General features: G+C 40.2%; 2 protein-coding genes across 3 annotated transcripts; one reads left to right on the plus strand and one right to left on the minus strand.

Annotated features, from left to right (window-relative positions):
• Positions 1-323: 323 nt before the first annotated feature.
• On the plus strand, positions 324-6,941 carry hvcn1 (hydrogen voltage-gated channel 1). 2 transcript variants are annotated; one of them, XM_079167675.1, is made up of 6 exons: positions 324-562; positions 1,456-1,682; positions 2,676-2,780; positions 2,868-3,099; positions 5,467-5,579; positions 6,456-6,941. In XM_079167675.1, exons 2-6 carry the CDS (start codon positions 1,509-1,511, stop codon positions 6,510-6,512), a joined length of 681 nt encoding a protein of 226 aa, XP_079023801.1. In that variant the 5' UTR covers positions 324-562; positions 1,456-1,508; the 3' UTR covers positions 6,513-6,941. The 2 variants fall into 2 exon arrangements, with proteins under 2 accessions (XP_079023801.1, XP_079023802.1); XM_079167676.1 differs by lacking the exon at positions 324-562 and having other exon boundaries at positions 1,223-1,682.
• Positions 6,942-7,035: 94 nt separating this feature from the next.
• tctn1 (tectonic family member 1) lies at positions 7,036-23,036 on the minus strand (the record flags this gene model as incomplete). Its single annotated transcript, XM_079168177.1, has 14 exons — positions 7,036-7,297; positions 7,415-7,546; positions 8,166-8,319; positions 8,422-8,558; positions 8,757-8,846; positions 9,617-9,742; positions 9,872-10,006; positions 12,210-12,230; positions 12,675-12,787; positions 16,706-16,808; positions 16,919-17,070; positions 17,903-18,036; positions 19,578-19,695; positions 22,751-23,036. The coding sequence occupies 14 exons, from the start codon at positions 23,034-23,036 to the stop codon at positions 7,151-7,153; spliced, it is 1,848 nt and encodes a 615-aa protein (XP_079024303.1). The 3' UTR covers positions 7,036-7,150.
• Between the last annotated feature and the right edge of the window lie 2,413 nt (positions 23,037-25,449).

Below are 25,449 nucleotides of genomic sequence, written 5' to 3' on the forward strand. Positions count from 1 at the left end.
AATCAGTTTCTACAGCTCAATTATTTCAAAGCGAACTTCATCCACAAATAGGTACAATTATTCCTAATTGCCTTGCAAACATGAACATACAGTATACTGTATGTTAATATACTGTATGTTAATGTCATTACCATACAAGACCATGTCCAAAATATTTTTGGGGCAGCACTTTAATTCGGCTCTTATATAATCTACCAAGAAACATTAATAGGAACGTCTATTCTAAAAATGCTATAAAGTACCTCCCAACAGATCGACCAATAAGGTGATCTGTTGGGAGGCGGGGCAATCCTGGAAACATTAGTGTCATCTGTGTGATGTAGTATAAGCGGCGCATACAAGAACTGTATCATAAATTAAGTACAAGTTTGTTTAATGTTTACGACGATGTGAGACAACATAAGAACTCTACACGTTTTACATATTTAAACGTAGTTTGGCCGGCTGTCTTTGCTCATAACGGGGTTTGCTTTGAAGGCGGAGTTGTTCTGCTCGAAGTTCTCAGAGTTTTGCTCTGAGGAGAAGAAAGGTGTGTTTTAAACGTCAAAGTGGTGGAGGAAAGGTAAATCATTTAATCCGGCATAACGGTTACACTACTCGTAGGCTACTATGCAAAGTAACAACGCCAGCTCTGACGCGTTACATATTTGCCTCTCGCTGAACCCTTCAATGTAACTGTCAGTAAAAACGCTGGGTTGGCAAATATGACGGATGTTTTTATCACGAGTTTTCACGAAACAGAAAAGAACATGTTATCCACACGAACCTGCTCTAATCTCTGCTAAATCTGGTAGGAAACGTAGAAAAATTGTTGATGTGTTCATGTTTATTGTTCGCAGTAGGTACTACATACAGAAAAGTTATAATCCATGTCCTGACTTCATTTAGTCTAACAGTGTAGAACAAGTGTGGAGTGGCAGACAGTTTGCATGGGCTATGATCGGATTGGTAGGATGTTTTTCATTTCAACTGTGAACAATCTCATTACTTTTTCTTTTTTTTCCTTCACCAAGTAGCCCTTGGATTGTGTGCGTGTGTGCGTGTGTGTGTGTGTGTGTGTGTGTGGCGGGGGAGGGCAATTTCCTTTTGACTGAGAAGGTTTGCTTTCTCAATAACATGTTGCAAACCTTAAAAAAGGAGAAGTAAACTCAGATTGACTAACATATGGAGAAATCTGCCCAAGACGCTGACATGTGTTACACAGCTCAGAGTGGAAGATGGTAAAAACTGTTTCTGGCTGTCAGTGTTTTGACTCACATTAGTCTGCAATTTATACAACAATATTTGGCTTTGCTATTATCGAGTGGCACAGACAACCAGAGGAGTTTCCTGAAACAACAGAACAACATTTTGTTAATCGCAATTTATAAAGTTAGTACAGAGAAACCGCTGTGTAATCCTAATCTACAGCGTCTGATATACATTTGAATCCATTCTGACATTCTTCCCTCTGAGGTGAGCTGCTGAGGTGGGGCTTTTGGTCCACTCCTTTTGTTAAGCCTGCAGTCATGGCTCGGTACCTGGGCTACTTCACCACCGTGGGCGATGCGCAGCCGATCCAGTGGGAGGATGAAGATCTGCTCGTGAACAGCGAGGAGCTGAGTCCGGCCACTGGCCAGTTTCCAACAACACTGGCCTTCAGGGATTCACTGCAGAGGCTCTATGGCTCAGAGCGATTCCAGGTATGCGAGATGTGACCATGCCACGCGAGACTACAAAATGGTGTTTTGGAGGGAAAGCTATCAAAATAGCGGATGTAGTTTTGACTACCAAAATGACAGATGTAGTTTTGTACGTGATCACGCAACTCAAAACTACAGAAATGGCGTTGGAGCCTCGATAGAGGCCGCGTTTACACACCATGTGCATCTGAGATGAGTAAAAAAGCAAAACCTATATGTGTGTATGATGAGTATGTGTGCTTGGGTTAGCTAAATAATAAGGCAAAAGAAAAAAAGGGAACACTCAAAACAAGGCAGATCCTCACCGCAGCAGTAAAATACAGAAACTTACTTTATCACACAGAAACCCAACTGCAAACTCTGATTCGGCAGCTGTGGCACTGGTCTTTTAACTGATAAAGTTACAATTACCAACCTCCCTCGCGGTGACTGATTTAACTACGAACACTATTACAGCAGCATGTAATACAACAGTACTAACTTCACAGCACTAACAGAACTTGGCGGTCCGTAAGATTACACAATATCAAGGAACTGTACAGTAAACTTAGAACAAAACAAAACAAGGTAACAAACACACTATGACCTATCTCTGCCCAGACACAAGCCTCTTACTCTGAGATTACTTTGTAGCGGTCAATGTGGTTCTTCAGAATTCTTTGTTAAATTCGGGATCCGGAGCTTCAAGCTGCGTGGCGATAAATCCTCAGTATGGCAGTGGGGAGTCCTCGGAAGTTAAGGGAATTTTCATCCTTACGACCGGCAAATGTCGACTTTAACGGGAAGAGAACTTGTCCATCTCTTCCTCTGAAGAATGGGCTTCTTCTTTCTGCAGTTTAAAGTTGTCTGCTTTGATCCAAACACAGTCTATTGTTTGTCCAGCAAATGTAAAAATATTCCATCCCACTTTGATGGGTAAGATTGGTGCAGCTCCCCTTGAAGTCACTGTATAAAGAGAGGCACCTCCCACTGATTGACTGACTTTGCCTCCAGGTGTTGGTGGTGTGTCTGGTAATCCTGGATGCCATCTTTGTTCTTGCGGAGCTGCTTATAGATCTGTCTGTGATCCAGTTGGAACATGGCCACCTTGCTCCTGAGGTGAGAGACAGATTTGTCCACTTGCTCCAAGCAAAACTCAGTTGTTATCAAGACCATTGTATAATACCATTCACTTTTATTGTGCAGGTGTTCCACTACCTGAGCTTGGCTCTTCTCACATTCTTCATGGTGGAGCTGGTTGGTAAGCTGTATGCTTATCGCCTGGAGTTCTTTCAACACAAGTTTGAGGTGTTTGATGGCGCGGTGGTGGTGGTTTCCTTCGTGTTGGACATTGTGTTCATCTTCCATGAGGACGCCTTTGATGGGATGGGTCTCCTCATCCTGCTGCGACTTTGGAGGGTGGCCAGAATCATCAATGGTCAGTAACACTTTGCCTCGAAGTATGTAAAGGGTGTTGCCGTTTTGAATTATATTTTTTTATATGGGAAGAGGTTGGGGTGCTCTGTCTGGGTGCCAAAGGGTCTCTTTGTCTCAGCTGGAAGAAAGGGAGGTGGAGCTTTTGTTACCGTTTGATCTTACAGTGTGGGTACTTGTGTTGTAGCAGAGCCAGCGCCTCTACAACAAGTGTGTGTTTCTCTGGGGGTGTCGATACCTATCCGCGGCTCCAGAGCCGAATGCAGCTCTTCAGCCCCTCTATTGTGGCTCCCTGAGTCTACATCCACACTAATACGTTTTAAAACAGGTTTTAACAAACAAAAACGATCTCCGTCCACACGGCGTTTCAGCATCGTTTTCTAGATGATCTCCATCCAGAATAACACACCTGAAAACAAATATCACGTGACTATTCACTGGGCATGCGGGTGGGTGACGGTGTAAACAGGAAGTCGTTGCTAAGTTAAAAAAATAAGACAGAGTAATTAAGTAGTCTTTAATAATGAAAGGTCATGTTTGATAATTAAAATGTTCTCTAAAATCTTCCTCTATGAACTCAAACAGACACATTTAGTGGAAAGTTTTAGATGTTTTATTTTTCAGACTTAGTTACAGTGCTGCAGGTCTTGTTCTATCTTTCTCTCTCTCTCTCTCTCTCTCTCTCTCTCTCTCTCTCACATCAAATTTACTTTAAAATGAACACGTACACATCAACGTTTACTAGATTATGGGTCATAAATGTGGTCAACACACGTCTCACTCGTTTCCTCGGTTTCATTGTTTCTGTTCTCACACGTAGCTCTGCTGGTGTCTGAAGTCTGTCATACTGGAGAGCAATCAATGTTTTGTTCCTTTATAGCTTATGTGTGTGGACTTCACAAATAAGCATTAATAAGAAAAGGAAAGTCCTCCGTTTTGTGTCCGTCCTCCTCAAAGCCGCTAACCGTGACTTCAGACGTCCGTAGGTCTGATAACTCCACTCGACATGCCGCTCGCTAATCACTCCAATAACAGCTGTTTCCTCTGCAGAAATGCAGACTTTAATTGAACAACAGCTGCTAGTAAAGACAACACGGTCAGCAACGCCTGTAATCAGTTGTCCATGTTGAATTAACCTGGTAGCCGATTGGTAATCAATACTGTTTGTGAATTTCCGGGTAAGGGTCACGTGATAGGGGTGTGACGAATCAGGGAAGGACACGTCATAACTGCTAAGAACCAATCAAGTAGTGAACATGTGATTGTTTCCAAATGTATGCGTTTACGCCGTCTACACGACAAAGCAACCCCGGAGTTTTCAAACTTATCCGTCCTCGGGAGCGTTTCCAATCTCCTCCTTTTTCAGTGCTTTGAAAACTCCGGCGTAGTGTGGATACTCAGTGTAAACGTAGCAGAACATATGCGTTCATAAATGGAAACGTAGTAGTGTGGACATGGCCTCAGGCTTTGACAAAAAATACATTTTATTGTTTGCACAGTGGACAATCTTTCAAAGGGAACACCTCTTATCTTGGAGTTTGAGGTGATACTGTCACTGAGAATAGCAATAAAATGTCAAGAATTGTCTTTATTCTTGTTCTATAATTTCATAAATACAACAAACTATAGTTTTTATATATATATATATAATATAACTATATACAAAACTTTATAAGCTGTGATATCACATAGCTTTTGCGGCTCCAGACGAACCTTATTTGGTGGAAAATAGGGCAAAATGGCTCTTTGGATAGTAAAGGTGGCCGACCCCTGCACTAGACGTTAACGTTAAAGGGATAGTTCAGGTTTTTTGAAGTTCTAAGTACTAAGTTTTCCTTAGTCAGTGTATTACCTACAGTAGATGGCGGTCGGCACACCCCCAATTTGGAGAAAAATACAGGAGTACCTAGACAGGAGCAAAGTAATGTATTAAAATATATATTGGACAAAAATAAAAATATATATTGGAAACAAATAAAAATAAACAAAAATAAATATAATTCTTTATTATGAATCAATTTTATAAAGTGGTATATCACCCAGAAACACTTTATTTGTGGCTAAATAGTCTTTGGTAAAATCAGATAAAACATGTTCATTTAGATTGTTATAGTATATAGTATAACAATAATACTTGCTACTTAAAAGACCATGATAGTGAGACTATGGACACCCAATCACAGACTCCCCTCCTCTCACCCAGCAGCCTTAGGCCCAGTTTGGTAGAGTTTTTATGATGACATACATTTACTTGATTTCATTTCTATGGCTTCCCTTGAGTTTGCAGTAAAAATGTGCTTGTCATAAAAGAAGAGCACTATGAGCCAGCATTGTTGCTACACACCCAGATGACTGTTTGAATGTGTTGCAGGTATCATGGTGTCAATGAAAACCCGTGCAGACCAGAGGATTCACAAGCTTAAGGAGAGCTATGACCACCTCGTTCAAAGAGTCACAGAGCTACAAGAGCACAGTGATAAACTGGTGATTCATTATAACTGCTTCAAACTAGATCAGAAAGATTACTCAGACTCTGTTCATTTAATGAGCTTTCTAATGCTCCACAGCAGGAGCAGAGATTTATATTGTAATAAGGGGACATATCAAGCTCATTTTCAGGTTCATACTTGTATTTTGTGTTTCTACTAGAACATGTTTACAAGCTTTAATGTTCAAACAACACATATTTCTCATACTGTCTGAATATACCCGTGTTCACCCTCTGTCTGAAACACTCCGTTTTAGCGGCTGTCTCTTTAAGTTCAAATGAACCTGCATGTGATATAGGAATGGCAGCCAATTCTGATTGGCTTGTTGAATCACATGTTTTCATATCTAGCCAGTACACAAAAAACTGATTGGGGGGGGGCTTTGTATCCTACAGTTAAAAACTTAGAGATGGTGGGTATTTATTCAGCTCAGCTTTGTCCTTTTAGACTCAAAATATTTACATTTCACAAAAAAGAATAAAGGCTTTCAGAATTGAATTTCAGCACATTAACTGTTTTCATGAAAAAAGTTTATTTAAATGACATTTTTTGTTGTAATTGGTTCCATCAGTGATGACATTGTACTCACCAACGTAAAGGCTGAGGTCTCAGAACATGGAGATAATGCTAAAAAATGTCCAATTGCAAAACAACTTGAGCAGTCAGACAATCAGACTGGTAGTGTATAATGCATCTTACCTGCACAACACCGTGGGGAATCTCAGCACAAGTATTTCGAAAATAATCTCCACTAGGACAGAATTCCATAAAATTTGGTCTAGCACAATTGAAATGACAGTGGGTGTGTACGCTTTGAATGATGTCCAACTACATACTGACTCTTCTCTCTCTCCATCTGCATTCATCTTAGGAACAAGAGAACCAGAAACTGCAAGCCCTCCTGAAGAAGAACAGCATAGTCTTCTAACTCATCGAGCTAACTCTTGTGGAGCACGTACTTCTCTGCACTATCAAACTATACACTCCATGAACTTTTATTTTAGACCCGATTTCAGTATTCCTACTACTTGTTGACTAATCCTTAACTGTTATCACATTACCTGAAGCAAAACCATCTTTTTTAAATTTCTGTATCAGTGGATCCATATCCAGGTTTCTCGTCATTATAGTGATGGAGACCAGTGAAAGGTCTGCTTACTGTAGGTCTAATACATTTCAGATAGTCCAATGCTACTGGATGTCACTCCATAAAGCTACAAAGCCATGGCCTTAATTTAATAGTAAATATTTGAAACATTCCTCACACTGATGACTTGTACATAAAACTAATGTACATCAAGTGATGTTTAAAAGTGTATTATGTTGTGTAAATAACCACGTCAATAAATGAAGTCATTTCAATGATCAAAAACATTTGTTAAAGTTTTTTATATTTACATTATTAACACAATATACAGGAACACATAGATCATACAAACAGTGCTTGGTGTATTAACAAGGTGTATGGTAAATGTTACCATATACTACTAAGAGGAATCCGCATGTCCTGTTTGGACAAAAAGGGAACATGAACTCTTCTTCCCTTTTTCCATGTGTGTTCTGTGTTCAGACAAAAGGGAAAAAGAAATCAAAGGGCAATTTGACATTGATGGTGGGTGTGGCTCTGTAACCAGGAAGAGCAGCAGCAGAAACTGGTACAAAGGCCACTGAGCTCCTGATTGACAGGATGCTGCTTCCTCCAGACAACATGTCCTGAGGGAGAACAAAGACAGTCAGACACAGTAGAAATGATTAGACTGCCATTGCAGTTTTTGGGAGGGTTAAAACCTGCAAGTGTCATGCCAGTATTTATGAAAAAGCGAGTCTTACCAAACTGGTCGTGTTGGTTTGGATCACTTCTTTGATGCTCACTATCTGAGCTTGGGGGTTCATCAACAATCCATATTTAGTCCATTCAATTTGTAAGTGCAGCGACAGTGGGATGCTGCAACTCTGTGCTTCCTGCAAAACACAACAATACTACTGGATTGTGGCCCCACAACACAGATTCCATAAATTAAATGAGCTTTCTATCAACATTTAACATATTTTCTATATAAGGCACAAATATAATATCTCAACCTGAAATTTGAATTTGAATTGAATATGACTTGAAGAATGATTGAAGTCAGTTATAAAAAAACAACCACAAGTGTTTGTGGGTTAAGTGTATGGTTTACATACCACAAACAGTAGCGATTAGCAAAGTCATACAAATGTGCAAATTAGGCTCAACCACTTCCAACAATCAATATATGTGTAAAGTCATGAAAAAAGGGAAATTAATTAAATAGAAAAACAAAAGACAAATAAATATGATTTAAAAAAAGGGGAAATAATTATAAATAATATATAGAAAAATACAAAAAAAGAATAATAGGAAAACAATGTAGAAACGAATCAAATATAATACAACAACTTAAGTCTCGTTAAGACACAAACTGTCACAAATAAAAATGCACTGAAATGTTATAGATATTATATTGTGGAAATATTTGGTCTGGATTGATTTACACTTCTCCAATCAGATTCAGGATGAGACTAGACCTGAGACTCTTTTCTGTTTTCAAACCATGCTCACCACAGGATTAAAGTTGCTCTCGATCGGCACCCAGTCCAGTGGATAGTCTAGTGGGGAGTATCCAAAAGATGCCACAAAATTGGCATGGTTTGGTCCTCTCAAAACATCCAAAAGCACCTGAAGGACCAGGGAGCAGTTGGCAGCATCCTTCAGTCTGCAGGGAAAAGACAAGTCACCATCATATATGTATTAAGACACAAGGAAGCACTGTACCAGAACATAGTAAGCAGATCTGTTAAGTGTAAATATGTCCTGCCTTAATGTGCAGCCGGACACAGAGTCCAGACCGAACAGGACAGGGGAGCGCTTATGTGGTCCCTGCAGACAGTCCTGGTCCTCAGCACTGTGGAGAAGGGATACTGTGTCTCTGGGGTCAACGCTTCGAGCGATCCCTGTGACAACAATTGTTAAGGACAAATCCTGGGCCTTGTAGCACATCAGAACGTCATCTCTTTCTCATCAAACACTGTCAAAGTATCCATACTACGTACTACTGTCCAAAGATATAAGTAAAATGTTTCTATTCACACTGATTCATACTGTCTGTAAATCAAGGTGAGGGAAATCCAGCGTCCAGGCAGGTAAAGGATATTCTGCTGTTCTTGTTCCAGACACAAGAGGTAGTCCAACCACATAACCTGGATTTCCACTGTAGTGGATGGCCGCCTCTTCCCCATCCTCCTGTTTAATAGAGACAAGCTAAAGTACATTATTCACATTCAGTTTAAAAAATAACATGTTTTCATTTATTACATTTATAGTTTGCACAGGACCGAATTATTGTTTTCTAAAATCAGTCAGAAAAAACTTTTTTTTTAACACCCATCAATGATTGAAAGGGAAACTTCCCTTTAATGCTAGAATTCTACAGAGTTGTTTTGCAGTTTTTCTCAAAAATAGAGGATTGGGCAAATTTAAAACATTGAGGAACAACCTAGCAACCCCATACCCAATGGTTTTTGTTACATAATCATCGAAATGTCTGCAATCAAGACACAATTTGAGTGCTGTGAGTGTCTACATCATTAGATTAGATTCTAAAATGTTTTACAAATCTGCACCCTTGCATGGAGAGAGCAGGTTCACTCTAGTCTTTACAGAAGTTTCAGTCATATATTAAGCTTTGTGTTCTCTACCATTTTTAATATTGCACTCTATGCTGCAACCTTTCAGGACAAATAAAGTTAAAGTTGTGAGGAAACTAAAAACTGTTCTATTAGTTTCAACAACTCGGATACAATAGAAAGCTCAAGCTGTCCTCACAATGCAGTCCTGGCAAATTTACCAGCAAGGACCTGATCCTTTCATTTGGCTATGCCATCCTTTAACTCATACTGATCTTGTTTTATGAAACCTGTTTTGTAAGTAAATACTACTTCAAATGGTGGTTCTGAGTGCAACATAGCGGACAACACTCCATAATACATAGACAATGCCTTGTTGAGATCAACCTGGAAAAACGTGATGTGAAACTCCTGTTCCAGGGACAGTGCTGCTTCACGGACAAATCCAAGTACCAGAGACACCGTCACATTCACTATTTCACCAGCTGAGTTGTACTTAGTCACATAAGCAACCTATGGAGATAAACATTTCTAATTGGTCCAGCAGACAATGACTTCTTTTATTTGCAAGAGTTTTCATTCTAAGTCTAAAACTTCAGCTATAAATCTCAAAATACAGGTTGTGTGTTTGAGTAGACTCACCTTCAGCACCACATTAGCACAGAGGGTCGGGTTCAGGAGAACAGGGTTGAGGTTTTCTCCACCACTGATCATCAACTCTGTCTGAGTCCCATCAACAGACTGCAGGATGACTGACGCCACCTCTACAGGAACAAGCTCAAGCAACATCACAAACATCCACATTAAATCAACATTTATCCACAATTACTTAACCCAAATATGTTTTCAGATTTACCCCCTGCTCTCATTTACATCAGTCTGTAGAGTTTGTTTACAAAGGAAAGCAAAGCCGGTGGATCGGTTGCTCCATCACTTTAATCCGGACTGAAAAACCTCAACTAATGGATGGTTGGCCTCTGGATTTTGTACAGACATCAGGAGGAATTGTAATACTTTTAGTTATCCTCTGACTTTTCATCTAGTGTCACCATCAGGTCAAAAATTGCATGTGTCCAATACTTTGGTTTATAGGGTTAGTCTAAACTATTGACATTCCCGTTGTTGCAGGGAGTGTGTGTATTTCAGAAGCAATGGTCCTTTGGAACAATGGCTATTTGTTTTCTTGATAACGGGCTGTCGGACAAATGGGCTTTTGGTCCAATGGGACAATTTCTTGACTATTGGGGTTTAGTAACAGTGGGCCATCAGAACAATGGCATGACACCTTTGTATGCTGATGTTAGCACTTAGCTCAAATCACTACTGCTGGCTGTAGACTTCTAGTCTAGTTTGAGTGTGTTTTACCAGCCTTCCAGACAGTCAATAATTTCCTATGCTGTCCATTTCTTTTTTTTTTTCTTCCTTTTTTGAAAGATATGTTTTTATCATGGGAGAATTACAACACTGATTAATAAAAAATGTTTGCAGTGCATTACAGCATCATTAAAAGCAGACAGGATGTTCACTGTTGTGAATTACATATCTCTATCAAGTTTCAAGTTCCCACTGCTTGATTTTCATTCTAGGAAAAACCTTACTGTGAAATCTAAAGGTGCGTTCACACCAAACGCGATGAACGCGGCGAGATTACATACAAAGTCTATGCACAGACGCGATGAACGCCAATTTGCGTCAAAGCACCGGAGTTGAAATATTTCAACTTCTGAGAAAAAATCGCGTGACGCTGTGGTAGCCTATCAGCGTTGAGATGTTTCTCCTGTCATCACTGACTTCCTGCCGTTGTTGAATCAAGAAACAAATACTGTAGCCATCTGTGTTCACCCAGAGCTCTACGATACCTCATATCAATAGAGACCGGACCAAACTATGTGTAGACATGTGTGTGACGTTATGTTGAGTGTTGATGGAGGTGCTATGTTAGCATAGCCTAGCACCGATCGATCTGAGCTCCATTGAGAAAACAAGTACAAATTGGCATCATTACGTAGTTATTTCGGAGTCCCTTTTTGTCGGTTTATTGCCGTTAAATCACAGCCAAATCAGTTTAGTGTGTGTTCATACAGCTGTAGTAAACAGCCGACGTGTGGCTTGCTAGAAACAGTGAATACAGCTCGATGAAATCCACGGAGCTCCTCTGGACTATGTTATGAACCAGACATGACGGCGTTTAGTTTCCCGTGATATCTGGGACTTCCACAACACGTACTAAGCAGAAATACAGGTTATTTTTTCCACGGTTGATTGCGGAAAGTTGAACGGCTTTCAGGGCAATGAGCCGCGCCCCCTCTCCGGTGATTCGCGCCGCGTTCATCGCGTTTGGTGTGAACGCAGCATAAGATGCTACCAATTTGTTTTGATTTCATAGATTGCAGAAATGTAAAGCAAAAAGTAAAGTGTTGTGTCAATGCAAACATGACAATAACTGAATACTTACTTCTTCTCGGTAACAGAGAGAAATGTAAAAATGTTTTTGGTCCTCACATTGCAGCAGTCAACCTGTCAACACTTAGTCTGTGCTAACTTACTGCACTATGTGAAATGTTTTTGTGGTCCACCTATTCTTTGCGCAACACGATTGTCAGTGTCTTGCTAAATTTCCTGGTAAGGCAGGCGACATGATGGCATGTGAGTTTTTAATGTTATGTCAACAATGTAAAGACAACTTTTCAGATAATGGAGAAACCATGCGACTATACACATATATCATGGGGGGGAAGAGAGAGAGCGAGAGAGCGAGAGAGATATAATTCAAAACAAAGAAGGTACGACCAATTTGGGGTGGGTGGGGTCAGGTGCGGTGGGGCTTACAATGTTCCTATATCATCAAAGGGGGGCTTGACAGGAAAAGTTTGGGAACCACTGACTTAAATTATTAATCCCTTATCAAAATATGTCAATGAATTTTCTGTCGATCACCTAATTTACTTACAGAGTCAAACAAAAAAGTAGGCATACTTACTGCTGCATCTTGAGTCTTCCCCTGTTAGTGGAAAAGATTTGGTTTAACATCTTTCAACCGATTCTCTGTTATTTCAGCATTTTCAATACAGTGACTCATTTATCTTGTGCACAAACATCCATGCTACTTTGTTTTCTTATTTAAAAATGTAAAAAAAATGAGTAAACTCAAAACTTGGCTTAATGAAAATGGCTGAAGCAGATTCTGAAAAGAAGGTGGACAAAAAGACAACTCACCAAAAGGTAAATTGCAACACCTAAGAGATTACTTCAGCTGTTAGGTATTGTACTTTAAAATAAATAAAATTAGGGAACCCACACAAGATTTTAATGTAAATCAGGTGGATTAACCCTTTAATACCAATGTATCCTTTGGAGTGCATTAAACGTCCCTCACTGAGGCTGTGACAGTGTTTGAACGCAAATGTTTTCTTTCAGTGTATTGCAGAGTAAATGTGGGACTCACAGCAAAGAGCCGGATGTCGGTGTAGGTGTCCATGCTGAGGGCAAGCAGAGATCCGCAGTCCTGCTTCAGAACCACACGCCGAGAACACCGACTGCTCTGATCCTTTAAGAACGCTGGGGAGACAAACAGGAAAAACGTAAGCAACAACAAACATGAAAAACACGATTCCGTTACTCTTTTAGCATGTTTGAAATATGAAATTACAATGATACGACGAAATTATTATAATTATGTATTTCCGAAGTATTCCTTTTACAAAATATAAGCAAGCAAATTTTGAAAGAAGTATTAAAAAAAAATGGCATGTAAAGATGAAATAATCTTAATATGATTACATAAAAGTATGAGGGATTTTTGCCTTATGTTTCTGACGAAGCATATTCTCACCACTCTCCTGAATGTTACACCGTATAATTCACACTTATCAGCCTTTACTGTGTGTCGCTGTTTTTACTTGGGATGCACTTTGTACCATGCTCGTTATAGGCATTATGACAGCAGTCGTGTGAATCATGTCATTGAGTGAGACTCTGTAGGTGCAATCATAAATGTAACAGGACCTGTTTTGTTTGAAGTTGTTATGACAAGTGTCCTGCAACTACAATTTTGCAAATGTATTCAACTATTGTAAAATCAGTTTTCTACATTACGTATGATGTTTTTGGGGGGTGGAAATATAAATTAAATTTATAAATAATAAAAATTCAACAGAGAAACATAATAATACAAATATACAAATGAATACATCCAATACAGTAGTTATTCACATCGTATTAAGCAAAAGATTTTTCACTTTAACCTATTATTTATTGCTTTGAATTCATATTTTACCAGGTCACACCACCTGACATTTATCAGTTTTGCCACCTGACAATATTAGTAATCACAGGAAATATGCAGAATAATTGCATTTTTATATACAATTATATAATAATTAATACGACACAATTTTTTTAGTCAACACACTCTTTTCACATAAAAGTAGTAAATATTTCATAGTAATCATGTTTAGCACATAAGTGGAATAGAATCACAGTCTCTTCCTCCCGGGCTGCTGCAGCTTCTGCCTCATCGTAGCAGCGTTCTGCACACGCTCCACACAGGACCTGCTGTCTGCTCCCTGGGTCGGGATGATTTTGCTTTACTTGACAGTGGCGTCCTTAATAGTTAAAAAATATTCATTAATATCATGTAAATAGTTTGAAAGTTTATAATCGTTAACTTAACACTGTTAAACTTTTGAATTGTTTTTAATATAATGTTAGAGCTTAAATATAATATCATAAAGTGACAAGTCTTTGCAGTTGCTCCACCTGATTGACTGGTTGCTCCACCTGACATTTGCAACTTATTTCAAATTAAACAGGCATCTACTAGGACACTAGCATTAGCGTTTGTTCTTGCTAACAAATTCATACATATACATTTTAAATAGAATAAAGACATTTATGATAAAATAACATGTTTCTAGTTTTACATTGGTTGTAACACCCTGACATGGAAAGTGAAACACTTGAAAGTAGCTGTTTTTATCAATATTTAAAAGAGATATCAAAACATTTTCACTCTGCTATAAAGGTCAGTTGAGGTCCTCTTGATGATGCAATATCCTGTTTACTGTTCTGCTCTTTAATTTCATAATAAAAGTCCCATATTTACAGTTGTGCCACCCTGGCATTTGAGAACATTCAAATTGCTGGACAAAGGTGTTTAAATGATTGCAACAGCTTAAAACTATTGGTATTTGTAAACATTTGGTTTATTTGAATCGTTATAACAATAAAAGCATGCCATAGTATTTTATTTTGAATTTATCATCATTTAAATACCTTTTTTAATAGTTTTCTTAGTCTGTTCATCAATTTGGCATGTTCAGTCTGCTGGCAGCCGCTCCACAGCCAATTGTTTCTCCAGTTCAGCTTGTTTAAACTTGTCGTGGTCAAGCTGTAACATCAGCAGCTCTTTTTGCTGTTCAAATGTGAAATTAGATCCCGTTTGGCGCGGAGACCCCGCGGTCTCCGGCAAAACAGCTGACGGGTCCTCAGTCAAAATATTCGTTTCAAATAAACTTAATTTCAAGAGGGCCTTCACTCTCTCCTTCAGACGTTTATCACCAACTTCGATCTTATAATACTCGGCGATGTTCAGCAGTTGGTCTTTGGTGCAAAGATCTAACAACTTCTCAGAGGGAGAAGCAAAGAAGCTCTCAACCGTCTCCATCCTTAAGTGTAAATGAAATTGATGAGACGAACAGTGAAGGCTACTGGTGCACCAGCCACGTTGTTTGGCCTAGTAAGCATACGAGTGCGCCCCTCTAGCTGACTGCCTAACCATAATCTATCTACCTGCAAACTTAACCCTAGTCTTCATGCAGTTAATGGTGGTGGGTACTTACGCACTAAAGCCCAGTGGGGAGGAAAGCAACCAGAAACTGGCGACTCACCCCGAACCATGGATGTACTCCCGAGCAAGATTGCTCTAACCACGGTCACCGCAACATTAATAAAACAACAAACAAGACGAAACCCAAAGGGGTAACGCCTCTGAACCTGACAGGGGAACAACGTTTGCGTCAAAGTTATTTTAAGTGCACCAGCCAGACCACACGTACCTTACATTGATTTGCACTTTTTACACTAGGAGGAAAGAAACTTCCCTCGCAACAACAGGCTAATCTCCACGCCAAATAGCCGATACAACCTACTGCATCTCCCCAACAAAAGCGCTAGCGGGAATCCAAGGAAACCCCACTACACTTTTACTGACATCAATGATGACGTACCTTACAACCAATTCAGCATGGGCAGTCGCAATACTAAACCAAACCAAGCTACATACCCAATACCACAACACGGGCAGATCCCGGACGAGCCCCCAACTGTCACGACCTGGCTCTGACGGCCGTAACCTGAATCAGGGAGACGCAGACAGTTGACCAACGGTACACATTTATTAGCCCTGACAGAGGATCTAACAATAATGGTGATCGGAAACGAGCCATCCACGTTCCTCCACGGGGTGAAAGGAAGGCGCCCCGGTTGCCAGGAAGGCGGAGCCTTATAGCGGGAGCGTACCGGCCCAGGTGCCTCCACTCAGGAAGATCACCACTTCCGGTACCTGCTTGTTAAAGGGGCACAAACACGTAACTCCGATAGGGAACCGTCACACATGGTTTGAGAACCACTGTTATCTAACTTTTGCTCTCCAAGCATCTTAGTTTGCATGTATCAGAGAAGTCTTTTTCTCATGGTGTGCCCCCAAGCCCTTTTAATACGCTCCGACTACATCGGTGCTCGGGCCCTAATAAACATTAGAATAACAATAGGTCCTCCGCTCCGACTACGTCGGTGCTCGGACTCTAATAATAATCCTAGCGATTTCAAGAGGGCCTCCATGGCCCGGTGTTGACGGTGCTTGGGCCCTGATTACCCATAATCTTCTGCATCCATGGGCCCATAGAGCCAGCGCAGTAGCGTTTCCTTTAACTCCATCTTCCAGCCCTCGGTCCGGCCTTGTTCTTCCAAGATTCAAATGAACGGAGGAAGGAAAAGAACACTGGATTTGGCTACCCTCTGAACCCGAAGCACTTTCGGGGCGTTTTTCACTCCTGTCACATTTTTCTCTCTGTGGCCTTGATTTTCATTGCAATTAAATAACTTGCCTGAAATAGCAGTCCACTTCCTTGTTTTGGTACAGTTGGGTTTTTAAAACTGATGCAAACTGTACTCAAATACACACAAACTGTACTCGGGAAGGATCGGTCGACAGTGTTCACACTAATCAAACAAACTTTGGGGTCAAGTGTACTCACATCTGGGTACACTGATATGAAACCCTTATTAGTCTGATAATCTGACAGAATTGACATATTTTTCTAATTTTTGATAGACGTTGCTGTGTTACAGATATTGCTGAGTCAGTTTGCTGACTTAATGACTACTCCACTACAGTAACACTACTTTTTAGCATTCATCATAATTATCACACAGTTGCAAAACTTTAGCAAAAGTAGCACTGTCCCTTGCAGTTACCTGCAGGACTGGTGTCCACACAGTCAGCAGTGACACAAGGAGCTGGCAGCCAGAACATCCCTCTCTGTCCACTCTCTCCCGCTGTCACCATCACATCCCCCCACTGAAACCAGAAACCATCAGCAGAGAATGAACACTGTTCTTTCGCGATAATTACAAATAATCAATTTGAGACAAACGGAGACGGAATAACCATTGAAAACAGAGACTTGCCTGGTATCCAGACAAGGCCTGGAGCTCTGCAGGGTTCACCGGACCACCGTTCTCCTCTGAGACAAATATAAAGCTGGTGAATTCTTTGAAGAGTGAGTCAAAGTTGCTGTCAGTTGGAAGCGCAGGAGAGGGGTGAGATAATCCATCAACACCTAGACAGAACATATTGTCAGCAAATGAGACAAACTTGGAAAAGGAGTAAAGTAATTTGTTATATAGCTGCATACTGTACCTACAAGTAGCCATACAATTATATTCTGCATAATATACATTCATTAAAATAAAAACTAAAACATGACACCCGCCTTATCCTTTGAATTCTGCATAAAAGGGATGTTTTGGATTTTTTTAAGTGTGGTTGAGATACTTATCCCTAGTCAGTGTATTATCTTGAGCGCAGTCCTTTCCGACGGCATTATATCCATCTATGCTCTCTTCAAAGCTAACTGACTCCATTGACCAAAACATTTAACCAGCAGAATGTGGAAGTTGCTCATCTACCACTGCCTCAATCAGTGTGTTTGTTTGTGTTACTGTGTGACTTTGGTAAATCCAAGCTATCACTTTAAAATACCAAAGTCACACAATAACACAAACTAACTAACTAACCGACTGAGGCAGAACAAGACCTCCCATGTTCTTTAAGGTAAAACTATCAATGGAGTGTGGCTTTAAAGAGAGCACAGATAACGGCTGCAGTCAAGGTGAAATATTCTAACTACAGCGTACACACAAATTGATATTGATTTTCTTAAGGTGTCTAAAACACATTTGGCTCCTCTGTCTGTCCCAAGCTGTACATTAGTTCGCTCCTGTACTTGTGTTTCTCCAAACTGTGGGCATGCCGGCAGTCATCACTTTGTGTTCATTTAAATCCAGTAATTAAAAAATTGGTGTCAGACTTAAGTAATAATTGATATTTTCTTAAAAATGCTTTCTTCATAGGTCATTTCAAATCCAAATGAAGGACCATTAATGACTTACGGTTCTGTGACTGAATGCAGAAGACGTCGTAATTAGTCTCCTTCCGAACAGATGACTGTAGCTCTGAGTAGCCATCAATCGTGCTCCCTAAAGAGTAGGTCGCTACATCATTGCTGCACAGCTGCTTTTTGCCACTACAAACAAAAAAATAAACACCAATGATGAGCCAGAACATATATTGTGTGTAGACAGATGTTACATTGCTTATCTATTGTAAATAACCACCGGCCTAAGATCGCCCACTGCCAAAGGGTCAATTACCATCTCCCCATTCATTGCATAAATCTCTCTATTTCAGAGTGGTAAACTGATGAACTGCTGCTAAGAACTTGACGATATAGTTTTCAGGGTGGATTCTAGTGCAGTCATTAGTGCACTGTGAAGAGGACTAGGGTGCAGACACAGCTCTGAGGGGCACCAGTGCTGATTAATCTGGGATATAAGGTCACATTGTTAAACCTAACACGCTGGGTGCGATTGGGTAAAAAAGAAAAGTATCATCCCTAAAAAAAAAAAGAAATAACATCCATCTGTTTCAATTTCTGAATCAATATGTGAGGCTGTAGTCTATTCATAGTTGAGCTAAAATCAACAAACAGTAGGAGTACATAAGCTTTGGGGTCTTCCAGATGTTGAGTCACCAGGTGTGTGATGTTATTAATAGCATCGTCTGAGCAACATTATTGATTTCTTCCGGAGGGTGGTGGACGTATCTCTGCACATGTTTTTAGCATAAATGCAGAGAAACCATCTGGGCCAGTGGCCTTCTGGGTTAAAGGTCTGCCTAAAAGGTGATTGGACCTAAAAAGGTTTTAATCACCAGCTTTGCATCATGGTCAGTGACAGAGATCGTTTCTAAAAAAATCTCTACATTCTGAGGAGAACTCCTGGGAGGACTAGACCTTTATCTGAAGCAGCATGCCTTCATTTCTAGTTTCCCCTGTTTCCCATATGTTATTGTATTTACCTTTTTGTCTTGATTAAATTCCACATAATATACATTTTCACACAAAAACTGCTGCTCGCACTTTCTTGGAAATATTGTTTTCATTCAGTTATTAATTCCAGTCACTTCCATTTTGCCTCATTCCATCTATGTTAAGCTGGTGTCACTGAAACAACACTTCCCGCACTGATATTTCATATTCAAAGCCAGGGTCTCAAAGGGCGAAGGCCTCCCTTATCTTCTAGGCTTTTAATTTGAAATGTAGTTGAGTTGCATTGACGGGGACTTAAACACCACTCATAACGAACCTAAAAACTTAAGTGTTTTAAATTAAGAAGTGAATAAAAAAACAGTATTTCTGTTCAAAATGAAAACTCGGAGCAGCAGAGTGGTGAGTATGACATGACTGTTTTGTTGTACTGTGTGGAAATGTACATCCCACTGAATTTACGATGTGAGCTGTTAGAGTACTGTAATTCTACTCCTCCCCAATGTTTTTATCTGGACTTTATTGACATCTGGCCTTTATTTTTCCATGTTTGGCCATTGTTTGAAAAATGTATTTTTAATATTGACAGTAAATGAAATCTGTTTTCTGCTTTGTTACAGTGCCAACCCTTTGCAGGTCCATGATACTAATGAATCATTGTGACTGAAAATGATGAAAGACACAGCAGGCTAGGAAGCAGCAACCCCCACTCCTCCCTTTGGACCAGGTGGGAGACTTGCCTGACAGTGTCCACCGAGCAGCCGGTGAACAGAGCAACCTGCTCACTACATGCTCTGTCACAGCAGCAGTTGATGTCACACACATCCTTGTGCTTGTCACAGGGACACAAGCTGCCAACTGAAACACAGCAATGCTCAGGTTAGACAAAGGCATTCTCACAACAAAGCAAAGTTTATCCACCTTGGTGTGAGTGTGCTTTTTACTGCAATTATATACATTACAAGGACTTAATCTACAGCATGTGCATTGTGTAAAGCTATGCAGGATATCTAATCTATGACATGTTTGCACGTGGATATTTTAATGAGCTATGTTATGCACAATTAGTTATTTTCAAAAGCGTATTGTCTATACGTGTTTGTGCATTTATAGTTGTAATGTTTACATATTGTTTGCGTACTTAGAAGTGTAGCCGAGGGTTATATTGCACCTATACTTTATAATAGTAATAATAACAACACGGGGCTCCGTAGTCTGCACCAAGACGGCAACAACTTTATTTCCTTCACAAATACCAGTAGAACCTTTTTCCCCTCTTCACTTTTATCCTTCACAATAAATGCCCCATAATAGCTTACATACCTCCCCTCCTCCAGAAAGAAACCGTTTCTAAACATTCTAAATGCAACAAAATAATTTTCCAAACCACAGTAACAACATGTCAACACAAAATGTAACAGTAGAAAACATTATACATGCTCCCATCACCCAACTGCACAGCCTCCAGATGATATGCCGCACTAATCCCAATAGACATCAGACATGCACCATAGCGTTTGGACACACCATACATATAAAGCATGTGCTGCTACAATGAAGAAAACATGTTAACAGACCTATTCACACATTCACCACTCCCAAATCAATTAGTGACAAGTCCTTTAAATAGGCTGGTTGTCTCACAACTCTCTTAGAACAAGACACAGTCTGTTGTGCTTCACTGGCGACCCCTCGTCCTGCGGCGAAGGAGCTTGGTGAGGAGAAGCCGGGAGGCTACTTGAAGAACCAGCAGGCCGTAGCAAAGTATAAGCTTTCAGAACAACCTGCTCCGGCCAGTTGACCAATGAGAGTCTGATTACATCTTTGGACCATGCCGTCTGATTTGGGATTATACGGCGTGCGAGTATTCTCTTAATCCCTTAAGAAAACACTGCCGGTGTTACGTCCCTACTGGTTTTTGAACCTACTGGTTTCCCTTTGTGCATGTGTTGTGTTCGCTTAAAAGCAGCAGCTGTTTTCTGCCTCTGTCGCCTGATTCGTCACACATTCAAACATATTGCTTGAGATCTATAAGCCACATCTCATATATATTGCAGGGATTATGATTGTATAAGTGAGCACTACATCACAGCCACGCATGAAGAAATACATTGAAGAAAATATATTTATGGAAAGATCGCATCAACCTGGATTCGAACCCTGTCCATCAAAATAGTAAAGCTCCCTGAGGTGGTCGCGCTACGCACTCCGTCACTTGTGCTAAATTCATTGATCGACATTAATTAATTTATTGATTAAGTCACACCTCGTTAGCGCCCAGGAAACGTTTTGGCTTAGGGTGAACTGAAACCACTGGTTACCTGGGGGCGTATCTTCGAACACTTCCAAACCTTTTTATCAACGCTTTTTCGCGAGGCTTTGCCCAGACACCACCCACGCATTTTGACAAAAACAAATGTACTTTTGTGACGATTATACAGTGACGATTGTACCGTGAAAATACTCATTAGCGAACACTAAGCCACAGGAGGAATGAAATATCAGTAATGTTCTATCCACAAAACAATGAAGAAATGGACGTAGTGATTGACAGGGTCATTCTACATATTGTATGTGTCTAGTAACGTTATAGTGAAATACAGTGGCTCCCATTCCGACACCCAGAAGTAAGGTGCACGCTGTGTATTTTCGGATTTTACGTCTGTGATGCACTTTTTTAACTTGTGTAATATGTAATAAAAGTTTATCACCAGTATTTGTAATATTATAATAGTCCGAATATAATTTAGGAAAACCTGGGCGTGAACATCATACATTTGAAAAGCATTGATACATTTGGAAGTGTTCGAAGATACGCCCCCAGGTAACCAGTTGTTCACCCTAAGCCAAAACGTTTCCTGGGCACTGACGAGGTGGGAATTAATGAATAAATTAATGAATGTAAGGTAGCGCGACCGCCTTAGGGAGTTTTACTATTTTGCTGGACAGGGTTCGAATCCAGGTTGATGCGATCTTTCCATAAATATATTTTCTTCAATGTATTTCTTCATGCGTGGCTGTGATGGAGTGCTCACTTATACAATCGTTATCCCTGCAATTGATATGAGATGTGGCTTATAGATCTCCAGCAATATGTTTGTGAATGTGTGACGAATCAGGCGACAGAGACAGAAAACAGCTGCTACTTTTAAGCGAGCACAACACACGCACGAAGGGAAACCAGTAGGTTCAAAAACCAGTAGGCACGTAACACCGGCCCTGGTCACTGTGAACCACTTCTGGGACGCCATGTACCAGCACGTAATCCTCAAACAGACACTGGGCTACTGATTGGGCCGTTTCATTAGGAAGAGCATACATGTTTACAAACTTGGAAAAGTAGTCTTCCACTACTAACGCATATCTGTTGCCCTTAGAAGTCACTGGTAATTCAGGAATATCCATTGCCACTCTCTGGAATGATCGTGTTGCTTGGGACCCACCCAATTGTATCTCCTTTACACTCACCAGTAAAACCTTTTTTCTCTTCCCCTCTAGGGCTTTTATCCTGAAGGATAAAACGGAAAGACACATACACTGGAACACTGCTTTCTAGAGAGCTCTTAAAGTAAATGGAAATAATAGATCACAGGAACATGTCGATATCTGTATGCATGGGTGTGTATAATGTGCATGTTTTTTCTTTTTCTTCAGTCAGAAATTCGAAATGCTATGCAAACAATACAAATGTAAGTCTATTTGTGGTATTTTACACCCTTACACCAAACTCCATTTAAAAACATCTCAGTTCAAAGTTGTCTTTTTGATACGTAAAAAGAAAGTTAACGTTAAGTGGCCCTACAAATACTTCCACAACACGTGTAGAACATGGTGTACGCTGGCTAACGTTAGCTATTTCACGTAACGTAATACTAATAATTGAGGAGTGCAGTGCAGTCTAGCCACAGATTACCTTTAGTGACAGGAGTGAGCAGGCGGCCGGAGACGGGCAGGCGCTCAGCGGGCAATGTCGGCTGAATGGGCTCCTCTGTTCTGCTGTATCTCGGTGTTGTTGAGTCAAAGTCTGTAGGCTGTGTGGTTGTATAATTGTCCGTAACATTATTTGTTACGTTCTGGTCACAATATGTCGTATTCAAGTTGTAGCTTGTTGTATTTTCTTCTGTAGTTATGGCAGAATACAAGAGAAACAAACATAATAGGTTTGAAGTGGACCAAAACACAGCGGATGACACCACCATCTTGGTTTCAATCGTTGCTATGGTTCTTCTTCGTTTATTCTGTTAACGGGATACGGCCTTGAATGAAATATTACTGCCACCTGCTGTCCGAAAAGGGGTTGTTACAGTTCAGCCAGGTGAAGAATTGAAGGATGTTGTAGGTTTGATGTCGGCTATCAGCCTCAGAAACTCCTGCCCCTATCAAAACACACGGTGAATGATGTTGATCATGTTTGGTTCTTACAGAAGGCCTTCATTTGAAAAACGTATATGGAATTTGTCTTTCCGTAAACATTGTCCTAACAATTAAAATGTAAATTACTCACTCACAGTATTGTATACACAAATCCTTCTGAAGTAATTACTTGAAAGTCAATATAGAGTTTAGCCTGAATTGGTCTTGATATTACAATGGCACATTTACTAGCTGTAATCATATGTCAATATATGATATTTAAAGCTTAATTTAAAGCATTCATTTTGTTGTTCTCTTGGAGGCATAGGAACAAAAAACACAACAAATTATCATAACGATAACAAATTAAAGCTGCAAGCAGCGATATACGGGCCCTCGCACCTTCCCGCGTCCCGGGGGTAATGGCAGGACGCCGGCAAACACGGCCGCGAATGTCTTCGACCATCAGACAACGCGTCCCAGAGTTCAACGTATTTTTCCAGCGTGGACTGTGTGACACTGGAAATTATGTAGTGCAAATATTCCACCACTTCCTGTATACACTATGTGGCGCTAGATAACACTCGCAAACATGCATTATGTTGCTCTACATCTAGTGCAGACCACATCATGTAAATGTCATGTAAATCAGATGCCGTTTGTCACATAACACTGTCTTCCTGTTGCCAGTAGGTGGCGCTATGACTGAGTGAAAATTGGCTTGGAGACATCCTCAGGCCATGACTGTTATCAAGTATGGCAAGTTTGGGACAGATTTGAGCAAGTCCAGTGGAGTTACATCAACTTGTTTATCGGCGAATGACGTAAAATGTCCGCCACGGCTATGCCATTCCATCAAACGTAAAGCTTTGAGTAACTTTTAATTGCAAAGGTCTTTAGATTGTAGTGACCAAATTTGAGGTGGCTCTGACAAAGTCCCTAGGAGGAGTTCGTTAAAGTATAGCGACTAGAAACTAAGGAAAAATTCACACAAAAATCAAAATCACAGACTATTAATTTTAGAGCATGGTCCCAAGACACTTTTTTTTAAGTCTATGTGATACATAACTACTACATTGTATACGTCTATGTCAAACGTACTGAGAGGGCTGCTTTGTCAAAATTTAGTAGGGGGCGCTATCAAGCCGACTTGCCACTCTGAAGCATTAAAACCATATTATATAACAACATTTTGGGCTTTAAATCTGTGTGCCAAGTTTGCTTATGTTTCAAGCATTTTTAGCCCCTCGCCGTGCAAGCACCTTCGTTTTGCACGGCGAAGACTGCGTCGCCACGGCAACAGCGTTGGACGAAATATCAACAGCTTCATGAACTTCTTACATTTGTGTAGAACTAATTTGATGATGATCAGATTTACCTACTATGAGAAACAAGCCAAAGTATAAAGATTTTAACTTCCTGTTACCAGTATTATATATAATTGGCCTGTAGATGTCTTCAGGACTGGAGTCTCATCAAACATGTGAAATCTGGAAAAGATCTGATGATGTGGAGTCAAGTTACATCAGTTTATTTTTTCATGGCGAAGGATCGAAATTTGTTGAGCCGCCACGTCGCCGCCCTTTAACAAATTCTGACAATCTTCACAATGACGCATCATCAAGGTCTTAAGGCTTTTCTAACAACATTTGAGAGGGATCTGATTATCTGTGAGGAGCAGGATATCAAAGTACACAACCTGTAACCACTAGGTGGCGCTATTACTAGGATTCTAAATTGTCCTATCAATGGCCAAAACGCAAAACCTCCTATCTGCCTATTTTCTGATTGGCGGATTTCACTTTGGATGATGAGAACAGGGAAGGCTGCTCATATTCAGTCTGTCTGCAAGATTTTCCCGCCCTTCGTTGTGAAAGAAAAGTTATTCCAAAAACAGTGTATTATGTATAACAAATAGCATTCTGCAAGAAAACAAGAAGTTCTTTTTTGTTTTCTCAACAAAGTGCATTTTTCAGATAGGAGGTTTTGCTTTTCAGGCCATATGTGTTTCAGGTCAGGATGTTATGACATGAGAAATTTGGAGTAGATTAGACAATGTACGGCCGAGTTACAACAACTTCCTGTTTCATAGCGAATGGTGTTTTTTTGCCGCCACGGATACATAGTTCGATAAGTTTTTGATCTTTGACTAACTTTTCACTGCCAAGGTCTCAAGAGCATACTGACCGAATCGGAAGTCAATCGGGTAAAATCTCTAGGAGTTTGTTAAAGTACGGCGCCTTGAAATGATCGAAAAAC

Source organism: Pholis gunnellus, assembly GCF_910591455.1.
Source record: "Pholis gunnellus genome assembly, chromosome: 10".
In the NCBI taxonomy this organism is placed as follows: Eukaryota; Metazoa; Chordata; class Actinopteri; order Perciformes; family Pholidae; genus Pholis; species Pholis gunnellus.

Coding starts and splice junctions, on each gene's coding strand:
- hvcn1 (XM_079167675.1), top strand. CDS start 1,509: ATGGCTCGGTACCTGGGCTACTTCACCACCGTGGGCGATGCGCAGCCG. Junction 3,100..5,466: donor GGTGGCCAGAATCATCAATG/GTCAGTAACACT, acceptor AATGTGTTGCAG/GTATCATGGTGTCAATGAAA. Junction 5,580..6,455: donor AAGAGCACAGTGATAAACTG/GTGATTCATTAT, acceptor CATTCATCTTAG/GAACAAGAGAACCAGAAACT.